Raw genomic sequence first — 20,000 nt, 5'->3', positions numbered from 1 at the left:
ATAAAGTGGTGTGCCATCTGCCAGTGTATAAGCGACATTACGTCACCCGCTAGTGGAGAACCGACAACATGGTAAGCACTCAGTGGATGCCATGATGCTTTATCTCCCAGTCTCACATGTTTTGTCCTGTGGTGAAGTGTACTGGTGTACTTAAGTATGTACGTCTAATATGTACTTACGTGAAGGTTAAGTGAAGTTCGGGTGACCAAAATGTTTTCCCTGGCAACACATTCCTCCATTATAACACGACGAGCAGACCATACCCGTCGCTTCGCTGTCAGAACAATTATTCATCCTGTTTGTGAAAAATTGCTATATTGATCACTTTGGCATAACTTTTCAGACTCACAACAGCCTCTGAAGCTGTAGCCACATAGCCCATGTTACTTCCCTCACAAAGTTGTGTCAACACCCTGAATTTGGAGCTTGGAGCTTCCACCTTCTTTTCCACCCCCTCATCCCAGCTGCACATCCCTTGCTGCTAGAAATGTTTCCTTCACATGATGTCCTTGGCTCCCTCTGGTTAGTATTTTTCCCACTTTGACAGGTCCCAACATTTTGGACGAGAAAGAGAAGGATGACAAATTTATCCGTGCGAAGAGTGCTTTAATCTCAGCAGTCAGTGCCCAGGTAAAAAAAGGAAAATGGTAATACCCTCTGCCACCACGAGGTGGTACTATACGATACACATTTACATGGAGAATTTATGCTCACACCCCCCCCACCCCCCACTCACACACCCATATGAGGCTATGGCCACACAGCCTATTTTACCCCACACACAAAGTTGTATTTGTACCCCGAGTTTGGAGTTTGTAACTTAAAAGATGTGGCCGTGCATAAGAAAGAGAGAGACAGAGACAGAGACAGAGACACACAGAAACAGAAACAATGGCATTTACATATACTAGTGCGTGCCCGTAGGTGCGTGCCAGTATGTGCAGCTTCGTTCCTTCGCTCTCGTAAACGACGACTGGATTTGGGCATTGTTTAAATTAGATCGGACCAACCGTATCATAAATGGCCATAACTTGGTTAACACCTGGGAAACATACTCAGGTCCCCAGCGTCAATTGTGACGCCCCCTCTCTCTCTCTCTCGCCCCCCCTCTCTCTCACCCCCTATCTCTCTCCCCCTCTCTTGCCCCTCCTCTCTCCCCCCTAGTCTCACCCTCCTCTCCCCCCTCCTCTCTCACCCCTCTCTCTGTAAATGTATTCACAAATGTCGACCAAGCACAACAATTAATTCAAACCTTGCGAAAAAACAGCTTTCAAACCCTTGGGAAACAGTTCTTTCCCTTGGGAAAATTCAAACCTTGGGATTAATGAATAATTTGAACAATTAATTCAAACCTTGGGAAAAAAACAGCTTTCAAACCTTGGGAAACACTTGGGAAACAGCTGAAACGGATGAAGAACGATATCAAACCTTGAAAAGGCACATACTCAGGTCCCCAGCGTCAATTGTGACGTCATACCAAACGAAGAAGAATTGTGACATCAATCGTGCAAAAAAAAACAAAACATTGTGACATCATTCGTGATGTCATAGCACCGTGTCTTGTTATTGGTTGACATATAAATGGCCGTAACTTGGGAACCGCTTGTCCGATTAATATCAAACCTTGAAAAGGCACATACTCAGGTCCCCAGCGTCGATTGTGACGTCATACCAAACGAAGAAGAAGAAGAATTGTGACGTCAATCGTGCAAAAAAAAAACAAAACAATAAATAAACATTAATTGTGACGTCATTCGTGGTGTCATAGCACTGTGTCTTGTCATTGGTTGACAGATAAATGTCCGTAACTTGGGAACCGTATGTCCGATTAATATCAAACCTTGAAAAGGCACATCCGCGGGTCCCCAGCAATATTCCTGGCAAGTTTCAATCAGATCGGACCGGTGGTCGTCGAGAAACGGCGGTCGCATGCAGACATACAGACATTTCGGCAGACACACACACACACACACACACACACACAGATTGCTGGAATTATAGATAGATGTATATTGCTGCGGTTCTCAGAACCGCATGCATCCAACAGATAGTGGTCCCAAGACAGTTATTCCATTATTATACGTGTAGATAGTCCCTTTCCTTTTGTCTAGCGGGACAACAGGGGAGTGCATTGCGATGATGTCATAGCTAGGTTTGCTAACATAATTTCTTCTTCATTTCGTCCCTACTCTTCTTTTCTGATTATTCCTGAGGTAAATCTGAGCCACGTGCGCCGTCGCTGTGAGATGGGCCCTCGCGGAGGCCAGCACGTGCGGCGCTGCTGCGAGGAAACTATGACGTGCAAGCATTAACAATGCAGAGCCCCCGTTCCCAAGCGAGCCCTCAACCCAACGTGTGCGGCAAGTCATACAATGCGCTTGGCAGTTCGGGATTATCAACTCGAGCTTCCCATGATCTGGGGAAGATTGCCGGTTGCATTAAAAAGGCATACGAATGAATATCTCTTAAGAGGATGCACGAATGGTGTTTTTCACAACACAGGAAACACAGCCAGCACGACGCCCACGCTGCACGAAACGCGTACGGAGGCCAATAAAGGCGACCACGCCACGTTGGGCGGGATGCGAGTGTGCGAAGTAAATGCGGCACGTTCCTTTTCAACCAAATATCTGATAAATATCAGTGTTCGCCCCACACACAGTGAGCAGAGTCGTGCGGACGTGAGTGCTGGCCACGTGCGTAATGGCCGAACCACGCACACTGTATGGAATGTGCTCGAAGGCAGACATGTATGCCGCTCGCGACTTTGTTATCGTACAAAGCAGGACACGAATGCACCGCTTGTGACTTTGTATCGTATTTCATCAATATCTGACACATATTGGTGTTCGCCCCACGCACATGCTCGCAGAACCGGGCGAATGCGAGCACTGACCACTAGTGCCATGGCGAATCCGCGCGTACTGCGCGAAACTTGCATGGATTTATCCATAACAAGGTACCTTCAGCCCTCGCAGGCAGCAGCAGATTCCCCACGGATGGTGAACGTCTTCTCGTCTCTATGGCCAGCGAAGCTGCGATCGAGCAGGGTAATGTACAGTGCGGGCCACGTTGGAGCACGCGGAGCAAGCACATTGATCAGCGCTGGTCGGACGCCCGAGCGGGCATGCGGGACTCTTGGCCGGTCACCACGGCACGGTCCGAGGGTTTTTTGCAGGACGATTCGCGCGCCAATTTCGGTGTGGGCGATTCGTGTCATGTCGTGGGGTTGGAGCGGAATATTTTCGTTGTCTGGGATGACCTTGCCGAAACGGAGTGTTGCGGTTTCCGGCCAAGGTTAGCGGGCCGCGTGAGGGGTCGGGGCCAATCGGAGCGCCCAATTCAGGTAATGGCGCTTCGCTTCGGGGTGGCCCCCCACCCCATGTTGCAAGTCCAATAAAGGTCGGCGCTGTCCCTCCACCTTTCTCTCTCTCTCGTCCTCGTCTCTCTGCCCGACATTGCCATGACCCGCCTCCTGCTGCCTGGACTCTGCCTCCTCGTCTCCGCCCACACGACGTTGAACCCACCCGCCTACCACTTCATCCATGCACTCTGGACTCCGCCCCTTCTCCACTCAAGCCGCTCCTTCACGCCCACGGTCTCCACACGCGCTGCTGAAACCAGAGACGACGCGCCAGCTGTCTGGTACCGCACCACGGTGCATTCCCCCCCGAAACGTATTGGTGGCGCGTTCGTGCAATCAAGTACAAAGGTACCGAGATCGTAGCCTCAACTCCTCTCCCTTCTTGTTTCAATACCTCTTCATCGGGTTGTGTGTGTGTGTGTGTGTTTGTGTGTGTGTGTGTGTGTGTGTGTGTGTGTGTGTGTGTGTGTGTGTGTGTGTGTGTGTGTGTGTGTGTGTGTGTGTGTCCTGGCGCCTGTCCACTTAAGACTATGGAAGATTGTTATTGTTATCATTATTATTGTTATTATTTTCGCATTAAGTCTGCTCTGTGTTCCCTTTTGTAAGTTGATTGTAAATAAATCATTATTAGGAATGTTCCCTCCTCGTTTTTGTTTTTTCTTCCATTGATCCAGCATGGTCCGAATCCTCACTTTGCCGGGGCTTTATTCCCAACGATCCGTTCTTTTTAACCGGTACGTCCTTTGCAGTGTCGCTCGGCTGTATCTGATCCTGAAAAGTGATCCGATCCGGTAGAGTGATCCGGTTCGGACAAGGCGTCCTGAGGACGTGTTCCCCAGTAATTAAATCACGTGATTAATTAGGTAACCCGATTAACCCATAGACGGGAGGACCCAAGGTCACGCGGTTGAGTTATTGGCGTTCATGGTTAGTTAAGCGACCTGTCGCGTCACGGAATTTTCCGTGTGTGATGGCCTACAATTCCGAGGAGTCTGGTGGGAGCCGCGATAGCTTCCCCCACCTCGTGGTCTTCTCACCCGACCCCCGGCCCGCAACAATATGTATGTGTAGGGGAAAATCCTATCCAAATAAAGTCGTTCCGTTCAACATCAGCGACTAGCTGTACTTATTTGTACTCAGGAATTAGCAGCAACCATTTAGTTTTTTATTTTTAAAATGACACCGTGGTTTTTAATGCCACACCTGTGGCTTTTGACTTGTATGGTGAAGAACTATGTTTTCTGTTGCCATTGTCTACCTGGAAGTGATTGTGCAGCATTTTTGGGTTTATCTCTCAGCCACTGAATTTCTTTCTCTATCTCTTGCTCATCCTCGTGTTCTCACTACGATTGTTTCAATATTTCATCACCTGTTCTCAAACCTAAACTATTAGATGCTGGGCTAGCATTTTCATGATACGATTTGCATGGGAAATTTTATTTTCTGGTGTCTAAGACTCCTGAAGGAGCCTGTGCATCAGTGGGTGACAACCCCAGCTAATTTGAGGGTCATGGATTCGCAAGCAACTGCATTGGGCTGGAAGCCCCCCCCCTCCCCCCACCTCTTGCAATTTCCAGCCAAAATTATACATTTTAATTTAAAGAGACAAACAACATTATAAACATTAGGAATGTAATAAAGGGTTGAACATATCAATACAAAAGATCATCATGACTGGTGATTCAGCATCTTGCAGGGATTTGTTCACACTATCTGCTTCCTGTTGATAAAGTGTAAAACCAGAGGGGGAGGGGGAGGGTGTGGGGCACAGGTAGATGCATCGCAGGCTGAAGCGTCCCATAGGACACATGTTGCCCTCTACTATTGCATCTTGGTGTGTGTGTGTGTGTGTGTGTGTGTGTGTGTGTGTGTGTGTGTGTGTGTGTGTGTGTGTGTGTGTGTGTGTGTGTGTGTGTGTGTGTGTGTGTGTGTGTGTGTGTGTGTTGTAGTGTTAATTAAACATGAGGAAACCATTTGACATTGAGACAGACTTTTGAAAGAAACACTTGGGCCAAGAAACGTTCCCCCACGAGAAGATGGGATTAATTGAGGCCATTACAGTTGTAGTACTAGCAGACCGAGCAAGTAGTTTGGAAACAGCAAGTGATACATAATCGTTATCATAACTGTTCAGTCTTCATCTGGCAAAGCTATTGTTTTAATCACGAGTGTTTCATGACACAGCAATGTACGGGCAGGTACTGCCATTGGTGAAATGCATTATGAAGCACTGGATTCACGACATGCCTCTCATTGTGGGGACCGCCTTGCCTTGACCCAACAGTACTTCAGCACACTGGTGGAAAGGAAGAGTCCACTGGGTTTGGCGGTCTCCAGTTCGCAGTCTAATCAGATCAAGTCTCCTGCGGTGGACTCTGTCGATCTTCAGGGATGACACACCCAGCGTCAGGTGAGATGCACCAGAGGCAGACTCAGAATCTCTTCAGATTCAATTTTATTTGTGTCACGACAACAACAGATTAAGAGAGCAAAAGCACACAATGACTCAAATTTACAAAGCAAGATATTTGTATGCACACCACACACCACACCCCACACCCTTGGTGCCTCTTCCTTTTAATACATTTTCCCTGCACCAGCTGTTGTGTTCCTGCTTCATTAAACATCCACTTCATCTGAAAAAGAGAGGTCACTTGTGAAACGTTTTGATTCAACGACAAATGTCCAAGCTATTTCGTATTAAACTACCATACCTTTCTATCCACCCATCTGAATACCCCATCCCCACCTCCTCATTACTGTTTAAATGAGCTCAGAATTCTATTTTGCACTGCCCTCCCACCTTCTGCATCAATCACCAAGGTATGGTGCACTCAGTGAGTGTGATAACATGCCTACCTGTTGGCACTGGTTTGGTCAACGGTTCAGATTTTCCAGAGTATCTGTAACAGCGACAGCAAAATGGATATGAATAACTCAGCTGGTAACCACCATCTACCAACACCACTCTTAAAGGTCCACAGAATCAGAAATTCATATCTGGTCTCATAAGTAATTATGGCTTCACTTAACACTTTATCGTTTTTTTTTTTTCTTGAATAAATATCTTGAAACAAACATTTGAATGTTTTTTTTTGGTGTCCTTTGTATGCTCAATTGGTCCCATCCCCCCCAAAAATGGCGATGTGATGATGTCATATATCACGTGACCTGCCACATCATCTCAAGGATACTCTTGCTTCAGGACTTGTGTTTACGTGTGGCCATAAACAGGGCTAATAATATTATATTCGTGGACCCCACGTATTTGCGGACCCCGTGTATTCGCGGATCCCACGTATTCGCGGACCTCGCGTATTCGCGGACCCCGTGTATTCGCAGACCCCGCGTATTCGCGGTTTGTAAAATGCGACCTGCTTTGACATTTGCAGTCCTGTGCTTCACGTATTCATGTTTTTCCCCCGCTTTTTCGAAAGCGTATTTGCGGGGCTTTATTTTTTTTCACGCGGGTATTCGCGGTTTTTCACTGGATTTTTGATTTTCCCTCATGAATCGCAAACGTTAAGCTATTTGCGGCATTTTCCAGGAACGTATCCCCACAACAAGTGGAGTCCGACAGTATGTGCAGCTTCTATGTGCCAAGCAGATAGATAATCTACATAAATGGAGAAAACTATAAAAGGTTGAAATTATGTTTAACCTCTGTGACCATGGTGCATAGTTTGACAGCAACAAACAACTTTCACATTTCAATTCCTGTTATTTGCGGACGTGTGCTCGGTTGGGTTAGTGCAGGCCGGGCATGCAGGCACGGCGGCCAAAAAACATTTTGGGCTCAAGAAACACTGTGCACGATGCATGACAATGTAACGTTGAAAGGGTCCACAAGTTAGAAACTGCAATTATTATTGTCTGACTTTCACTTTTGAGTTTAGCCACTTATGATTGACCCATAAGGTGATTGCGTCACCCCCCCCCCCCCTGGGTGATGCGCGCGCGCGCGCGCGCACACACACACACACATACACACACACACACACACACACACACACACACACACACACACACACACTTACTGTGAATAAACTCACACATGCAATTCTGACAACTCCTTAACAAAAGAAACTCAAACTCCCCCTCCAAACTATGTCCCATCTTTGCTCTCCCTACCCCTAACCCCAAGTCCTCACCCATGCTCCTCCCAACCCTAAGCCATCAATCCCTCCCTGCACTCGAGCCTTCAAACCCCACGCCCACTGAGTCCTCAGCCCCCTCCCACCTGCTTCAAAGTTGTCCCAACTTTACTCTCACCCTTCCCCCACTCATAAAAGAAAATGGACATACCCATGTCAAAACAGTGAAATACGTAACATTTTTGCTCTCTTATCATGCTGTCATTTGACTTCACAGAAACCTGTCAGGGGCCATCCAAAAATTATGCAACGCATTTTTTTTGCCCAAATATGACACCCACACCCCCCATAACACTCCATAACACTTCAGACACCCCCTAAAATATTATGTAATGCTCGATGAAGACACCCCTCCCCCCATTTCATACCTTAATCCCGGGATGATATTTATCCTGTTTTTTTTTTTCAGTCACTCCGAACTATATTTGAAGAAGTAAAGGTGGTACAGTGGTGTACTGTCAATAAGACCAGGCAGCAGTCAGAATCCATGTAATGATGTCAATGGACTAATAGCTGGGAGTGATGTTATCGTTTATAAATATGTTCAATTGCTTTTGTTTGCAAAGTACATTATATTAAGTGTCTGGAAAAAGCAATGATGGACTTTAAATAAAGAGATTTGCTTTTATCATTAATGTATTGAAGACGTGCAATTCTTCACCATTGAGAGATGGGGCCTAAACGATATATAACGTGTTATTTCAAAAAGTCGTGGATGCATTATGATAAACTGACAAGAACAAGCTAATTCGATTTTGGTTCAGGTCCAGATGCAGACCCGGCCCATCAGTGGGATACAAAATGTAAACTGTTCACTGTTCAGTCTGGGGGAAGTATGCGCCTCACCAAGTGCCGTTCTCGTTATTACAAGAATTAAAGAGAAGCGTTACATCAAGATAACACTAAAATCCACATTTACCACGTTCTAGCTCAATGGTTTACCACTTACCGGTTGTTATTTACCGAGTCTTTCTTCGACGTCGTCCCGATTGTTGTGAACGCCAGGTATTTCATGACCTCGGGGTTCATGTACGGTCTGACTTTTTCATCATGATTTTGACGATCGTCGTAATCTGAGGATTCTTGATCAGAAAATTATTCATCAAATTGACTTTCACAAACGACTTGTGCGGCCATTATTACTTGCGTGCTGAGACAATCGTTTTGGTGATGACGTCACACAGATGGCACAATGACGATGGAGGTTTTGTTGAAGTTTTAGGGGTGGTACCAGCCAGGTTGTGTTGTTTTTTAAAACTTTAACACATCAAATTGATAGAATAAAAAACCACTTTCAGTAATTACCATCACCGACGGAGAGGGCATTGCACTTGGGTCCGTTTGTTTGTTTGTTTGTTTGTTTGTCCGCACAGAATTTGTGTATTTCTCCGCAACTGCTTGTCAGATTGAGATGAAATTTTCACCACAGGAGCGACTACTCATGTAGAATATTTTAATGATAATTATGACATCAAAGGTCATGTGGTATGTCAGCCATGTTAGAAAAACAGAAAAACTTTGGACCTCTGTATCTCTGAAACCGCACCAATGAAAAAATTGAAACTTGGCACATGTGAAATACTCCTCATTGGGAATGGGTGTGATTGTTTTTTTTTAACGACATCATAGGTGCCTTCATTATGACGTTATAATTGCATATGTGGAATACTATGTCTGATCACTATGAAAATTTGTGGGGGTAATCTTTGGATAAAATTGCCCACAGAAAAAAAAATTTGATGATGTCATTGGTCAGGTGATTTGGCAGCCATATTGTTTCAAAAAAAAACCTTCACAGATCTTCTCTGAAATGGCTGAACAGATCAAGGCAAAACTTTACATGTATGACCACCTATCCGTGAGGAACAAATGGTTCACACATATGATGTCATAGGTCACATGGTTTGGCAGCCATATTGGATTTACCATAAAACCTGTGAAAAAATCTTCTTCTCCAGAACGGCTGGACAGATTGAGGGGAAACTTCACAGAAATGTTCCCCAAGCCATGTGTGTACAAGTTTGTGAATGCATTTGTTAAGTTTGTTCATGAACCAGGTCACTCTTTGCTGGATATGCTGCTTTTGCTCTCCCAACAATGGATGGAAATCCTCAAGGCCAGACATGAAATCAGAGCCATCTCCATAGACATATTATGTGCCTTTGACACGGTCTGGCACCCTGCCCTGCTCACCAAACTCTCTTCCTATGGTATCCAAGGACATCTCCACTCATGGCTTGCAGACTTCCTCTCCTGTCACAGCCAACTTGTGGCCCTTAATGGAGTTCTCTCATCCCCTCTTCCTGTCCACGCTGGAGTTCCTCAAGGCAGCATTCTGGCCCTGCTCTTTTTCTGGTTTTCATCAACGATCTCTCAGACTCTGGAAAATCGTCTTTATCTCTTTGCTGATGACTCCACCTTCTACCGTACCATCTGTCATCCCTCAGATCGGCAAGCAGCAGCCTCTTCTCTCTCTGCAGATCTGGATAAAATCACAAGTTGGTCCAACATGTGGAACATCTCTTTCAATCCTGACACATCTCACACTCACTATGTCTCTCCGAAAGCACCGTCTGGAACCCCCCCCCCATCTACTTTCTCAACAATCCTCTTGATGAAGTCCCCTTTCATTCAAGCTTCTGGGTCTCACTATCTGCCATGATCTTTCCTGGGAAAGCCACATTTCCAAGCTGGCCTCAAGAGCCAGTCGCTGACTGGGCATTCTCCGTCGTGCAAAGTCCTTCCTCGGCCCACCTGAGCTCCTGACGTCGTACACAGCTTTCGTCCGCAGCTTGATGGAGCACTGCTCTCCCCTCTGGGCTGGGCTCCTGCCTCCCACCTTTCTCAGTTTCACGCTGTGGAAGCCAAGGCATTTAGGCTCATTGGTATCTTCCGCAATGAGGCTGTCTTTGGGCCTCTTGCTTTCTCACTGCAGGCAAGTCAGTGGTCTTTCTGTCTTCCACAGTCTCCTCTCCAGTCTCCCCCCCCCTTTGCTCTGTCTCAGATATGTTCCCTCTATATTTCTGCACGGTGCTCAAGGTCCCCCAGTGACTCCCTTCTGGTAAAACTACCAAAATCAAGAATCACTGCTCACCTTCACTCTTTAAATCCTCTGTTTCCCTGCCTTTGGAACAAACTCCCACACTCTCTTCAATCCCACACTTCCCTCCAGGTCTTCAAAGCAGCTGTTCACCACCATCTCATATCTTCCCCCATCCAAAACTATGATCTTTTCTACCCCTGCTAATCTACCCCAAACGCACCTCCTTCAAATTCCCTGCTTTCCTTCTTGAAAGTCCCTGTCATGAAAGGACCCGAAAGTCCCTGGAGTGTTCATCTTGTTTACCCTGTGTACTCCGCCCCATCCATCTTCCTTCCACAGATCTCATGTCTCTGTTACCCACTGTTTTTTTTCCTTCCCTCTCCCACTCCTCTTGTCTCCTGCCCCCCTTGAACATTCTGTGTGTTAGCTCTCATATGAGCCTTGATGGTGTATACAAAAACAAGCAAACAAACAAAAATTTTATGTCACATGGTTTGGCAGTCGTATTGGATTGAAGAAAAATATTAAATAATGTTTACTCTGGAACTGCTTAATCAATTGATGTGAAACTTCACAATTATGATCTCGTAGTGATGGGGAATACATGTTTTAAATTTCAACTTTATCACATGCATCGTCTGGCAGCCAGAATTATTTAATATTTTTGATGTAGGTTCTTTTTGTTTTTTTGATTATTATTATTTTTTTTTTGAATAAGGCTCACTTGGCTGTGCCTGGGTCTATTTGAGAGTAGAGTAGCAGCAGCTGAAATGCAAATCCTATCCAGGTTCTTCCTGATGACTTCATCTTTGCTTTTTACTTGTTTGGGTTCCTTCTGATTACTCCAATGCAAGAATGTACATATTTGGTGTTCCATTTGATTTGAATTTAATTTATTTTAATCCCATTCTGAATTCATTTGCATAATAATAAACGTCATGGGTCAGGGTCAGGTGTCTCATAAAAGCGGGGTTGCATCAAAGCAGGACGTCTTTCCACCCGGTCATCACTGCCAGCCGTTCTAATTATGTCTCTTTTTATTATTAAACACGCCAGTACATAAACACCACACAAAACAAGTCCTGGTGAGGGTCTGGAATCTCTGATAGCTCTTTTTCTTGTTTGTTTATTACTTGCAAATCAATATTTTTACATCAAATATATATATTTTTAATTTCTAATTCTGTAGACCTTTAAGCACCTTTGACTGCCAATGTTCCATCCATATTTTAGCAACCATTTCAATTTAGGGAAGAGGACAATTTCATAGTAAAAGAAGGAGGTGACCTTTCATCCATAATTACCTTTGTATTTTACAATCGTTTATCTGTAAGGATGTGAATGGAAGCGATTCATTGACTGCTGTCATGAGGGATCAAAGAATGGAAATCTTAACCAAGACATGGCATATCCAAAGGAACATACATGGATAAACTACATACCTCTTTCGTGTGCAGTTATTGAAGCGTTTGGATTTACCTGTGGAAGGCATTATGGTGAGAGCAGAAGGGGATGGGGGGAGAGAAGGATGAGACCGTTTACAAAAGTTATTGTTCTCTTTTTGACAAGGTTTGCGAACATGTTAATTATTATTTATAAAGAGCATTGCCCAACTTTCTCAAAAGAGATGTGTACCTGCAAGCCCATCGCCAAGCTACTCTAAGTTTCTCCTCCTGTGCTGCCCAAAAATGGAAGAACGCACTGTATCCAATTTTTGTCAAATTTCAGCTTTTACATGACATCGCATGTACAGTATCTGTTTCTGCCTGTGTGTGTCTCTCTCTCTCTCTCTCTCTCTCTCTCTCTCTCTCTCTCTCTCTCTCTCTCTCTCTCTCTCTCTCTCTCTCTCTCTCTCTCTCTCTCTCTCTCTCTCTCTCTCTCTCTCTCTCTCTCTCTCTCTCTCTCTCTCTCTCTCTCTCTCTCTCTCTCTCTCTCTCTCTCTCTCTGTCTGTCTCCCTCTGTCTGTGTCTCTCTCTCTCCATACAAGTCATAGCTCTCAGAGAAGCGTAGTCCCCTAGCGAGGTGGATTCAATAACACAGTAACTCCACATGAGATGGGCATTTAACAAACAAAACACTATCTCCAAATTTGACATACTATATTCTAACATTTTTGGGCAGTATGATTACCTTAAGTCTCTACTACTATGACTACTCCTTTAATGGCCCAATTCATGCAACCATCTTCTGGGGTTGGCCGAGAAGGAAGGTCTGACCCAAGTTTTTCAGGAACCTTCTGGCTAGGCCTAACGATAGATGGAAGGTGAATTGGGCAGGAATTTGTAATTTGTTCTTGGTGCCGATGATAGTTCGCTGACTCTTCACAAAGGACAACCGGTGGGATCTTTAACATCCACCAACTAATGCCGGCAGACGGGACAGCCGGTTTAACATCCAGTTGAGGGAAAACACCAATTGAGACTCAATACCCCTGCCTGTGAAGCACCGATCCGACAGTTTATAGTCAGGTTACCAGTCCAGACTAGACAGTGCAAAGGTAAGTGCATTCTCTCTGCACCATCCTGGCCAGACTCTGGCTGCCATGAATGGTATTTAAATAAAAATATTAAAATATTGGCTTTTTTTACCATCACTACAGAATGTTGTTTTGTTTATAAAGGGAACATTCTAAAATACATCTAAAATTTTACTATCCTGTCTTTATGGATAACCTTTTTTGTAAAACGTGAGTTGCCATGGAGGTCTCTCTTCCAAGTATGTACTCACCGAGTAATCTCTGCCTTGCTTCTGAGTTGATGCGTTCAGGCACATTCAAGCCAATGATTGAAAGCACTCAACAACATATTGCTACAGAAACGTTTCAGTTTAACTCACTTAATAGGATGACTGCTCCAATTATGGCAATGATAACTGCCATCACCAAGCCCACATTCTGCAAGCTATTGTAATCTGGAGACAGAAAAGAGATTCAGTTTGGTGAAATGAATTGTGAGAATATTTGCCCATTCCATGTCACAGTGTGATATTTGGTAGAAAATGTTCTATAAATTTATCAAATTTTTTTTTAAAGTGTTACAAAGAAGAAAGGTAAGAAAAGTACAAAATAAAAAATAACGATAACAAATATGGGATTTTAAGAGCGATTTGAGGATTGAACAATTAAAAGGGAACACCGTCCAAAAGGGCTTTTTGTTCAAGGTGCTGGCGATGGCTCGTCTACTCTTTGTGAAGGACACCATGGGATCTTTAAGACTTTAACATGCACCAACTAGTGCTTTTTATGCTCAGTTTAACATCCATGTCCATTGCGAGGGTGGGAGACCAGTTAAATGTCCTTCCAAGGGACGGCACACACATTTATGCCTCACACTGCTTGTGAAACACCAGGATGATAGTTTGTAGCTTCAACTTATTAAATGTAATAAACTTTGGGATCTTCATGCACCAACTAGTGCTTTTTTATGCCCAATTTAACATCCATGTTCATTGCCCAGATGGGAGATCAGTTACACGTCCATCCAAGGGACGGCACAAATATTTATGCTTCGCCCTGCCTGAGAAACACCAGGATGACAGTTTTTAGCTTCTGGACGAGATTCAAACCCAGACTAGATAGCTCAGAGGCAATAGGTCTTGGCCAGCTTGCCATTCTATTTATGATAATGGCTTTTGTAGCAACCACATTGAAAATATTTTATAACCGCTACTATGACAAGTCGGTGGCCTTGCCTGAACATAAATGTCATGAGATCTGATGTTATCATTACATTTGTCAGCAGTTATGAGTAATCGTATATGGATAGTTTTTAACATTGACTAGAATATAAGACCAGTCGCTTCACTGACGGAAATACCAATCTTTGCTGTGATGGCTAATCAATAGGGCAAGAAGAAAAAGGATTCCTGGGAGTGCGGGGATAACCAGCGTCGCAAGTTGGCGTTTGCAGTTTCGCCACGTGTGCCCATGTACCCATAAAAAAATAAAAATAATAATAATAAAAAAATTTTTGTCACACACCTTTCTGGGACTTCCCTGAATCCACCGTAGTTGTATTTATTGAAATCCGTTAATCCGTTCTCAAGTTATAACACGACTCCTTTTATAATATAGATTTCACAGAGGTTCTAAATGAAAGTTGTAATGGAAATACTTTGCTTCCTTCCAAGGTAAAGGGGTGCAGGTGGGATTTGGGGATCTTCAAAAGTCCCCAAGTAATGGGCAACAGCAAGGATAGAGATGCAATTGTGATTCAAAATGCAGCAACCGATGCCTGAGATGACTGCAATGCACATACAGTATATCAATGACTTAATTGATGAACATTACCCTTGGTTCAATAATATAGAGGAAATAAATGACACCATTACTATGTATAAATTGAGAAGTGTCTGTTTGCTTGTGTGTTTGTGTGTGTGTCTTCTTTGACTTCTATACACTCCTGAACCACTGGGCTGAATGAGTTGAAAACTGGTGGTTGTACTCAGGGTGTATGTGGGAAGTTTTTAGGTGATTAAAAAAAAAAAAAGTTCCGGGATTCAGGGTTGGGGGAGGACCCAAATGCTATGTAAATATGTATCAAATTAGTGATGGTGAACCATTGAACTTATAGAAGCGTGTCAGACATGATCATTACCTCCGCCACCGAAGGTGAAGGAGGTTATGTTTTCACCCCTTTCTGTCTGTCTGTTTGTCTGTCTGTTTGTATGCAGGATATCTTAAAATGTTGTGTGCGGATTCAGATGAAGTTTTGTGCACAGGTTGGGTGTGTGACAAGGACGAACTGATCACATTTTGGTGAAGATCCGGATACAAATTTTTTTTTAAGTGATTCTTCATTATTGAGAGATAGGGCCAAAAAGAGACACATAGCACGATATTTCAAAAAGTTATGGAGGAATTTAGACGAAACTTGGTGGATGAGCTAGGTATATGACAAGAACAAGCAGATTAGATTTTGGTTTGGGTATGGATGCAGATCTGGCCTATCAGTGGGATACACAACGTAAACTGTTCAGCCTGATGGAGGAATGTGCTCCACCAAGTGCCGTTCTAGTTCTATAGTATCATCATCATCTTGGAGATGTGTTGGATACGAAAAATGATATCTAGCACGATATCTCAAAAAGTTGTGGACGGATTCAGACGAAAAACTTGATGGACATGTTTGGTGTGTGACAAGGAAGAATTGATTCAATTTTGGTGAGGATCTGAATCCGGATCCGGATCTGATAATTTTTTAAGTGATTCCTCACTTTTGAGAGATAGGACGAAACCGATATATAACACGATATCTCAAAAAGTTGTGGACGGATTCGGACGAAACTTGGTCGACAGGTTGGGTGTGTGCTAAGGGCGAATTGATTCGATTTTGGAAAAGATCCAAATCTGGATATGAGATGTTGATTTTAAAGTGATTCTTCACCATTGAGAGATAGGGCCAAAAACGATATATAGCGTTAGATTTCAAAAATGTATTGGGCCCGATATGTTCTGGATCAGGCATTGCGGGGCAGAGGTATGCGCTCTACTGAGTGCCCTTCCAGTTTCTCCAATGGTATTTCATTTGCCCGCAGCCCCTGATATGCTTATGTGCCGACCTGTTCTGAAATAAAATGTAAGAGACTGGGTAGTTGTCTAATACGATGAGAAATTTCTTGGAGATGTGTTGGATGTTTTTGAAGACAAAAGGATAAATGTGATTAAGCTATTATCTATGTTCTTTGTACCTGGCCAGTTCCAGCTCATGCCAACCAAAAAGCAAGTTCATGTTCTTTGGATGATCGAGCCGTCAGTTACAATTAACACGTTGAAATTTAAAGAAGTACCAGGAAGGTTTTACTTATTGATCTTTTGTGCTTGATAGTACAAAATGACAGATTTATTGAACCTCCCTACACGCCTCTCCCCCCCCCCCCCCCGATCCCCTTATTTATGTCTCTCTACACTACTCCCCTACCATTTATTTCCTATCTTCCCCCTTCCCTTTCTTGATTTGTTTTCTCTTGCTTTATCTTCACCTTTAACCTGTGTGAATGGAATGTAGATGGCTGATAAACCTGTAGACCAATGTTTGGAAAATAGACATTCCTTTTAAATGGGATGACTGTAAAATTGGCAGTGTCATTTAAAGAGACCATAAGCTCTGACATACCTGAATATTTAATCAAAATCAGATGAAATGTTGCTTCAACAAGTTAATTTATTTAGCATTCTTAAAGGGAAAAGGACGAAGATGACATTAGTTCCACACAATCACGTGTCAAACTGTAAAGAAGCAGACCTTTCAGGAAAGTTCATGTGGATCCAACCAACTATGGTAACTTGTTCCTTTATACCTTTCAGGAAATATTTTATGGGTCTACTGCTAGAAACCATATCCAGGCATATTGTGGTCTCGGGATGACTCAAGGTCATGTCAGAGCTGCACCCTGAAGGTAGATAATTCCCAGGAGGTGAATATCCATCAAGAAAACTTTTGACTGCCATTATAGTGTGCAATGCTTCTTCTGGCAAGTCTGTATCAGCTCTAAGTCTGTATCGGGGCCACGACAATCAGCATAGATCAAATAAACACAGGTGGTCCAGGTATGGAACAAACCATGATGTGGTGCCAGTAAAACATACAACCAGTCATCAAATGAAGAATTCAAGAGATCTGCAAACCAAGTTGACATTCAACTCACAAACAGGAAGAAAATGGAATCAACATGGGAATGATGTCCTTACTCGATTGTACAGTTACATGTTGTTGTATGGAATCAAGCATAAACCCCTCAAGGTTCCTTACCATAATACAGTGTTGGCGGCTGTTCGGGAGTCCCTGAGGGCAAGATTTTTTAAAAGCATTACATTTTTATATTGGAAAAGCTCTTAATAGTTAAATGTTCCATCAGGGATGTTCATTTCAGCTACAACTCCAGGAGTGCAGGGATATAGACAAAAGGAAAATGGTACACCTATCCCTCCATTTGCAGAATATGCACATTCTTTAAAAGTTGTACACAAAGCAAAGTTCTGTATATCGAATCCTATATTCCCATTGACTTCCTTTATATAATTGGAGATGCGTTCCCACGGAATTTCGGCCTCAAGACGTAATAACACTTATGAATGCAGGAAATCTTTTTAAAGCACATATTTAATAGAAATTCGATATTGCTCTGATAGCGAATGAGATATTAATAACAATACTTAAAATAACTCACAGAAATAAAAAAAAATACCTGCGTTCTTCATTGCATGACGTTGCGGTATAGTGAGATTTTATAATATAACAGGACTAAGTGGAGTGGGGTTTGCTGCTGGTAGGGAGAAGGAGGGACAGTGGGATCGTCTGTTTGAGAACCTGCTTTTATTATTGTTCCCACTGTAGACCAGCAAGTCCTAATGCTTCTGCGATTCTCAGACTGGTGTTTGACGTCAGACAAACAGTCTCAGCACATCAAATTTACATCCAACGTAATTGCTCTACATTCTATTTTTTGCACTTCTACAATCACTTGCACTTAATGGCCTTTTTCCAGACATCTTGACTTACTTTTACTGAAGTAAGAACTTTGAAAAAGGGTGAAATACAGCAAGTACAGCACCAAGCATGATCAACACAACAGACTGAACCTTGAGTTCTTGAGTGGCACAAAAAGTGTGGGAAACCAGAACAGTATAAAAAGCATGCCCAAACCACCTGAAAGGAATACGAAATGCATGCGAGGACAAACGAAAGATTGTTCATGCAATTTCCCCCCCACCCCGACCCCCATTAATTTTTTTTTTAATGCATTCAAAATTTCATAAAAGTGAATTTAATGTAACGTATAACAAATTGGTTCCCTAATATACACGTTACATTATAACAAGATTCCATATATAGAGTCATCATATAATAAGGGATGTATCTATTTTCATAATGTGATTCATTTATACTAACAGAGTACCCACCCTACTTGTCTTGTTCCTAGCATGCAACACATTCTTCTGACTCATACATTTATTTGGGCAGTGTATAGGCAAGTGACAGCACTGTAGAGGAAAATAAATAACCTGGGTTATGTGCATGAAGCAAAAACATACCCACTGCTTATAATTCAAAACATCTCACGACACTGGAAAACGTGGGGACAGGAATACTATCCTAAGTGGTGGAGACTTGTAATACCCTCCCCCACCTGGAGGTGGCAATACATGATACTCATTAACAGAGAGACTTTGCGTTCCTCCCCCTCCCCTCCACCAAGACCACCGGCAAAGATAAACACCCCTATACACTAATTGGGGTTCTGCTAATCCTCTGTAGCAAGTCTGGATGTAATTGGCTCAGAACTGAAGGAGAAGTAGCCCGGCAAACAGACCCACAAACAAACAAACACACAAACACCAGTCCGTGAATTCTAGTAAGGATACACAGCTATATCGATACTAAAAGAGAGCTGTGTGTGTGTCTGTCACCATTTTTCTCAGAGATGGCCAAACAGATCTTCGTCATATTTTCAGAGGTTCATCAGTGAGTGTCGGGAAGTGTTTTATGTTTAAAAAAAAAAAGTTTTGAAAATTTTGAAGAAAAAAAAAGATTTTTTAAAAATTGTAATCACTCTATAGTACCTAAGCCTTTTTAGCTATGTAAAAGGTAATATGAAATGATCCCTGATTCCATAGTGGGCTGAGGGAGGTGTTTTAGTCCCCCACAGAAAAAAAAATGATTTCTTCAAAATGCCAGCAGGAGTAGAACAGCACTGGGTAACGTCGGATACCTCTACTGGCAAGTGGTAAAACGACGAAGAATTATGGAAAATTGATTATTTACTTTGTCGTTATTGCTTGTGATGTGGATAACAAAAACCTTGGGAGTGAAAGAGATTAAATTTTACCTTTGTCTGATTCACCAGCCTGTACTTGGACATTTTCTGCAAATATATGAAACAAAATAATCAACACAAGTTCATTCCACTGCCAAATCAAGTGTGTGTGTGTGTGGGTGTGTGTGTGTGTGTGTGTGTGTGTGTGTGTGTGTGTGTGTGTGTGTGTGTGTGTGTGTGTGTGTGTGTGTGTGTGTGTGTGTGTGTGTGTGTGTGTGTGTGTGTGTGTGCGTGTGTCCAAAAATCCACATCATAAACACATCATCACAGGTCATCTCAGAAGAGTGAAAGATAGAAAATTCTGTGCATCACTGACAAAAAGACTAAATTAGAGAGAAAATAAAAGGATTAACTGGAATAAGGCAATGGAACTTACAATGATAGGACTGATGGAATGACTGAAAGAACAAATTGATAAATACAAAGTACTTAACACACAAATGGCTTTATTGTTGGAGGAGGTAGAGAATAATGTTTCAAGGAGAATTGTTGATTTGAAAAGAAAAGTTGGAATCAATAATCCAGAAGTAATTTTAAACAATCCAGAGACACGTGATTATTTAAAACAGCTTCAAGCACAATATGTTATTGGTGTAGGACTGTATCGAACGGGGATCGGGGGAGT

General features: G+C 43.0%; 3 protein-coding genes across 14 annotated transcripts in view; 2 read left to right on the top strand and 1 right to left on the bottom strand.

Annotated features, from left to right (window-relative positions):
* The window catches only part of LOC147031061 (uncharacterized), a 5,650-nt gene extending 9 nt beyond the window's left edge, over positions 1-5,641 (top strand). The window contains exons 1-2 of the mRNA XM_085875738.1: positions 1-1,449; positions 1,645-5,641. The exon at positions 1-1,449 is cut by the window's left edge and continues 9 nt beyond it. Coding sequence (XP_085731864.1) covers positions 2,373-3,302 — 930 coding nt within the window. The 5' untranslated portion in view covers positions 1-1,449; positions 1,645-2,372 and the 3' untranslated portion in view covers positions 3,303-5,641. The remainder of the gene's footprint in view (positions 1,450-1,644) is intronic.
* The window catches only part of IFT46 (intraflagellar transport 46), a 103,802-nt gene that overhangs the window by 60,010 nt on the left and 23,792 nt on the right, over positions 1-20,000 (top strand). For 6 of the 9 annotated variants that reach the window (XR_015056647.1, XM_085875730.1, XM_085875735.1 and 3 more), the window contains one exon: positions 5,649-5,774. Coding sequence is in view for 7 of the 9 variants with exons in the window: in XM_085875730.1 (XP_085731856.1) it covers positions 5,649-5,759 (111 nt within the window). In the remaining 2 variants the exon portion in view is untranslated. Of the gene's footprint in view, positions 1-5,648; positions 5,824-7,927; positions 8,414-20,000 lie in introns of those variants that run through there. The other 3 variants (XR_015056648.1, XM_085875731.1, XM_085875732.1) reach the window with 3 other exon arrangements.
* Positions 5,803-20,000, bottom strand: part of LOC147031059 (FXYD domain-containing ion transport regulator 7-like) — a 39,611-nt gene continuing 25,413 nt past the window's right edge. For 2 of the 4 annotated variants that reach the window (XM_085875739.1, XM_085875740.1), the window contains 6 exons: positions 19,388-19,423; positions 17,311-17,343; positions 13,397-13,471; positions 12,004-12,040; positions 6,224-6,267; positions 5,803-6,000 (listed from right to left, as the gene is read on the bottom strand). In XM_085875739.1, coding sequence (XP_085731865.1) covers positions 5,984-6,000; positions 6,224-6,267; positions 12,004-12,040; positions 13,397-13,471; positions 17,311-17,343; positions 19,388-19,423 — 242 coding nt within the window. In that variant the 3' untranslated portion in view covers positions 5,803-5,983. The remainder of the gene's footprint in view (positions 6,001-6,223; positions 6,268-12,003; positions 12,041-13,396; positions 13,472-17,310; positions 17,344-19,387; positions 19,424-20,000) is intronic. The other 2 variants (XM_085875741.1, XM_085875742.1) reach the window with 1 other exon arrangement.

Source organism: Eptatretus burgeri, chromosome 3 (genome assembly GCF_056783735.1).
Source record: "Eptatretus burgeri isolate ZD-2024b chromosome 3, Ebu_testis_v1, whole genome shotgun sequence".
Lineage (NCBI taxonomy): Eukaryota > Metazoa > Chordata > Myxini > Myxiniformes > Myxinidae > Eptatretus > Eptatretus burgeri.
The sequence above is the reverse complement of the archived record's forward strand: the minus strand, read 5'-3'. Positions and strand labels throughout refer to the sequence as shown.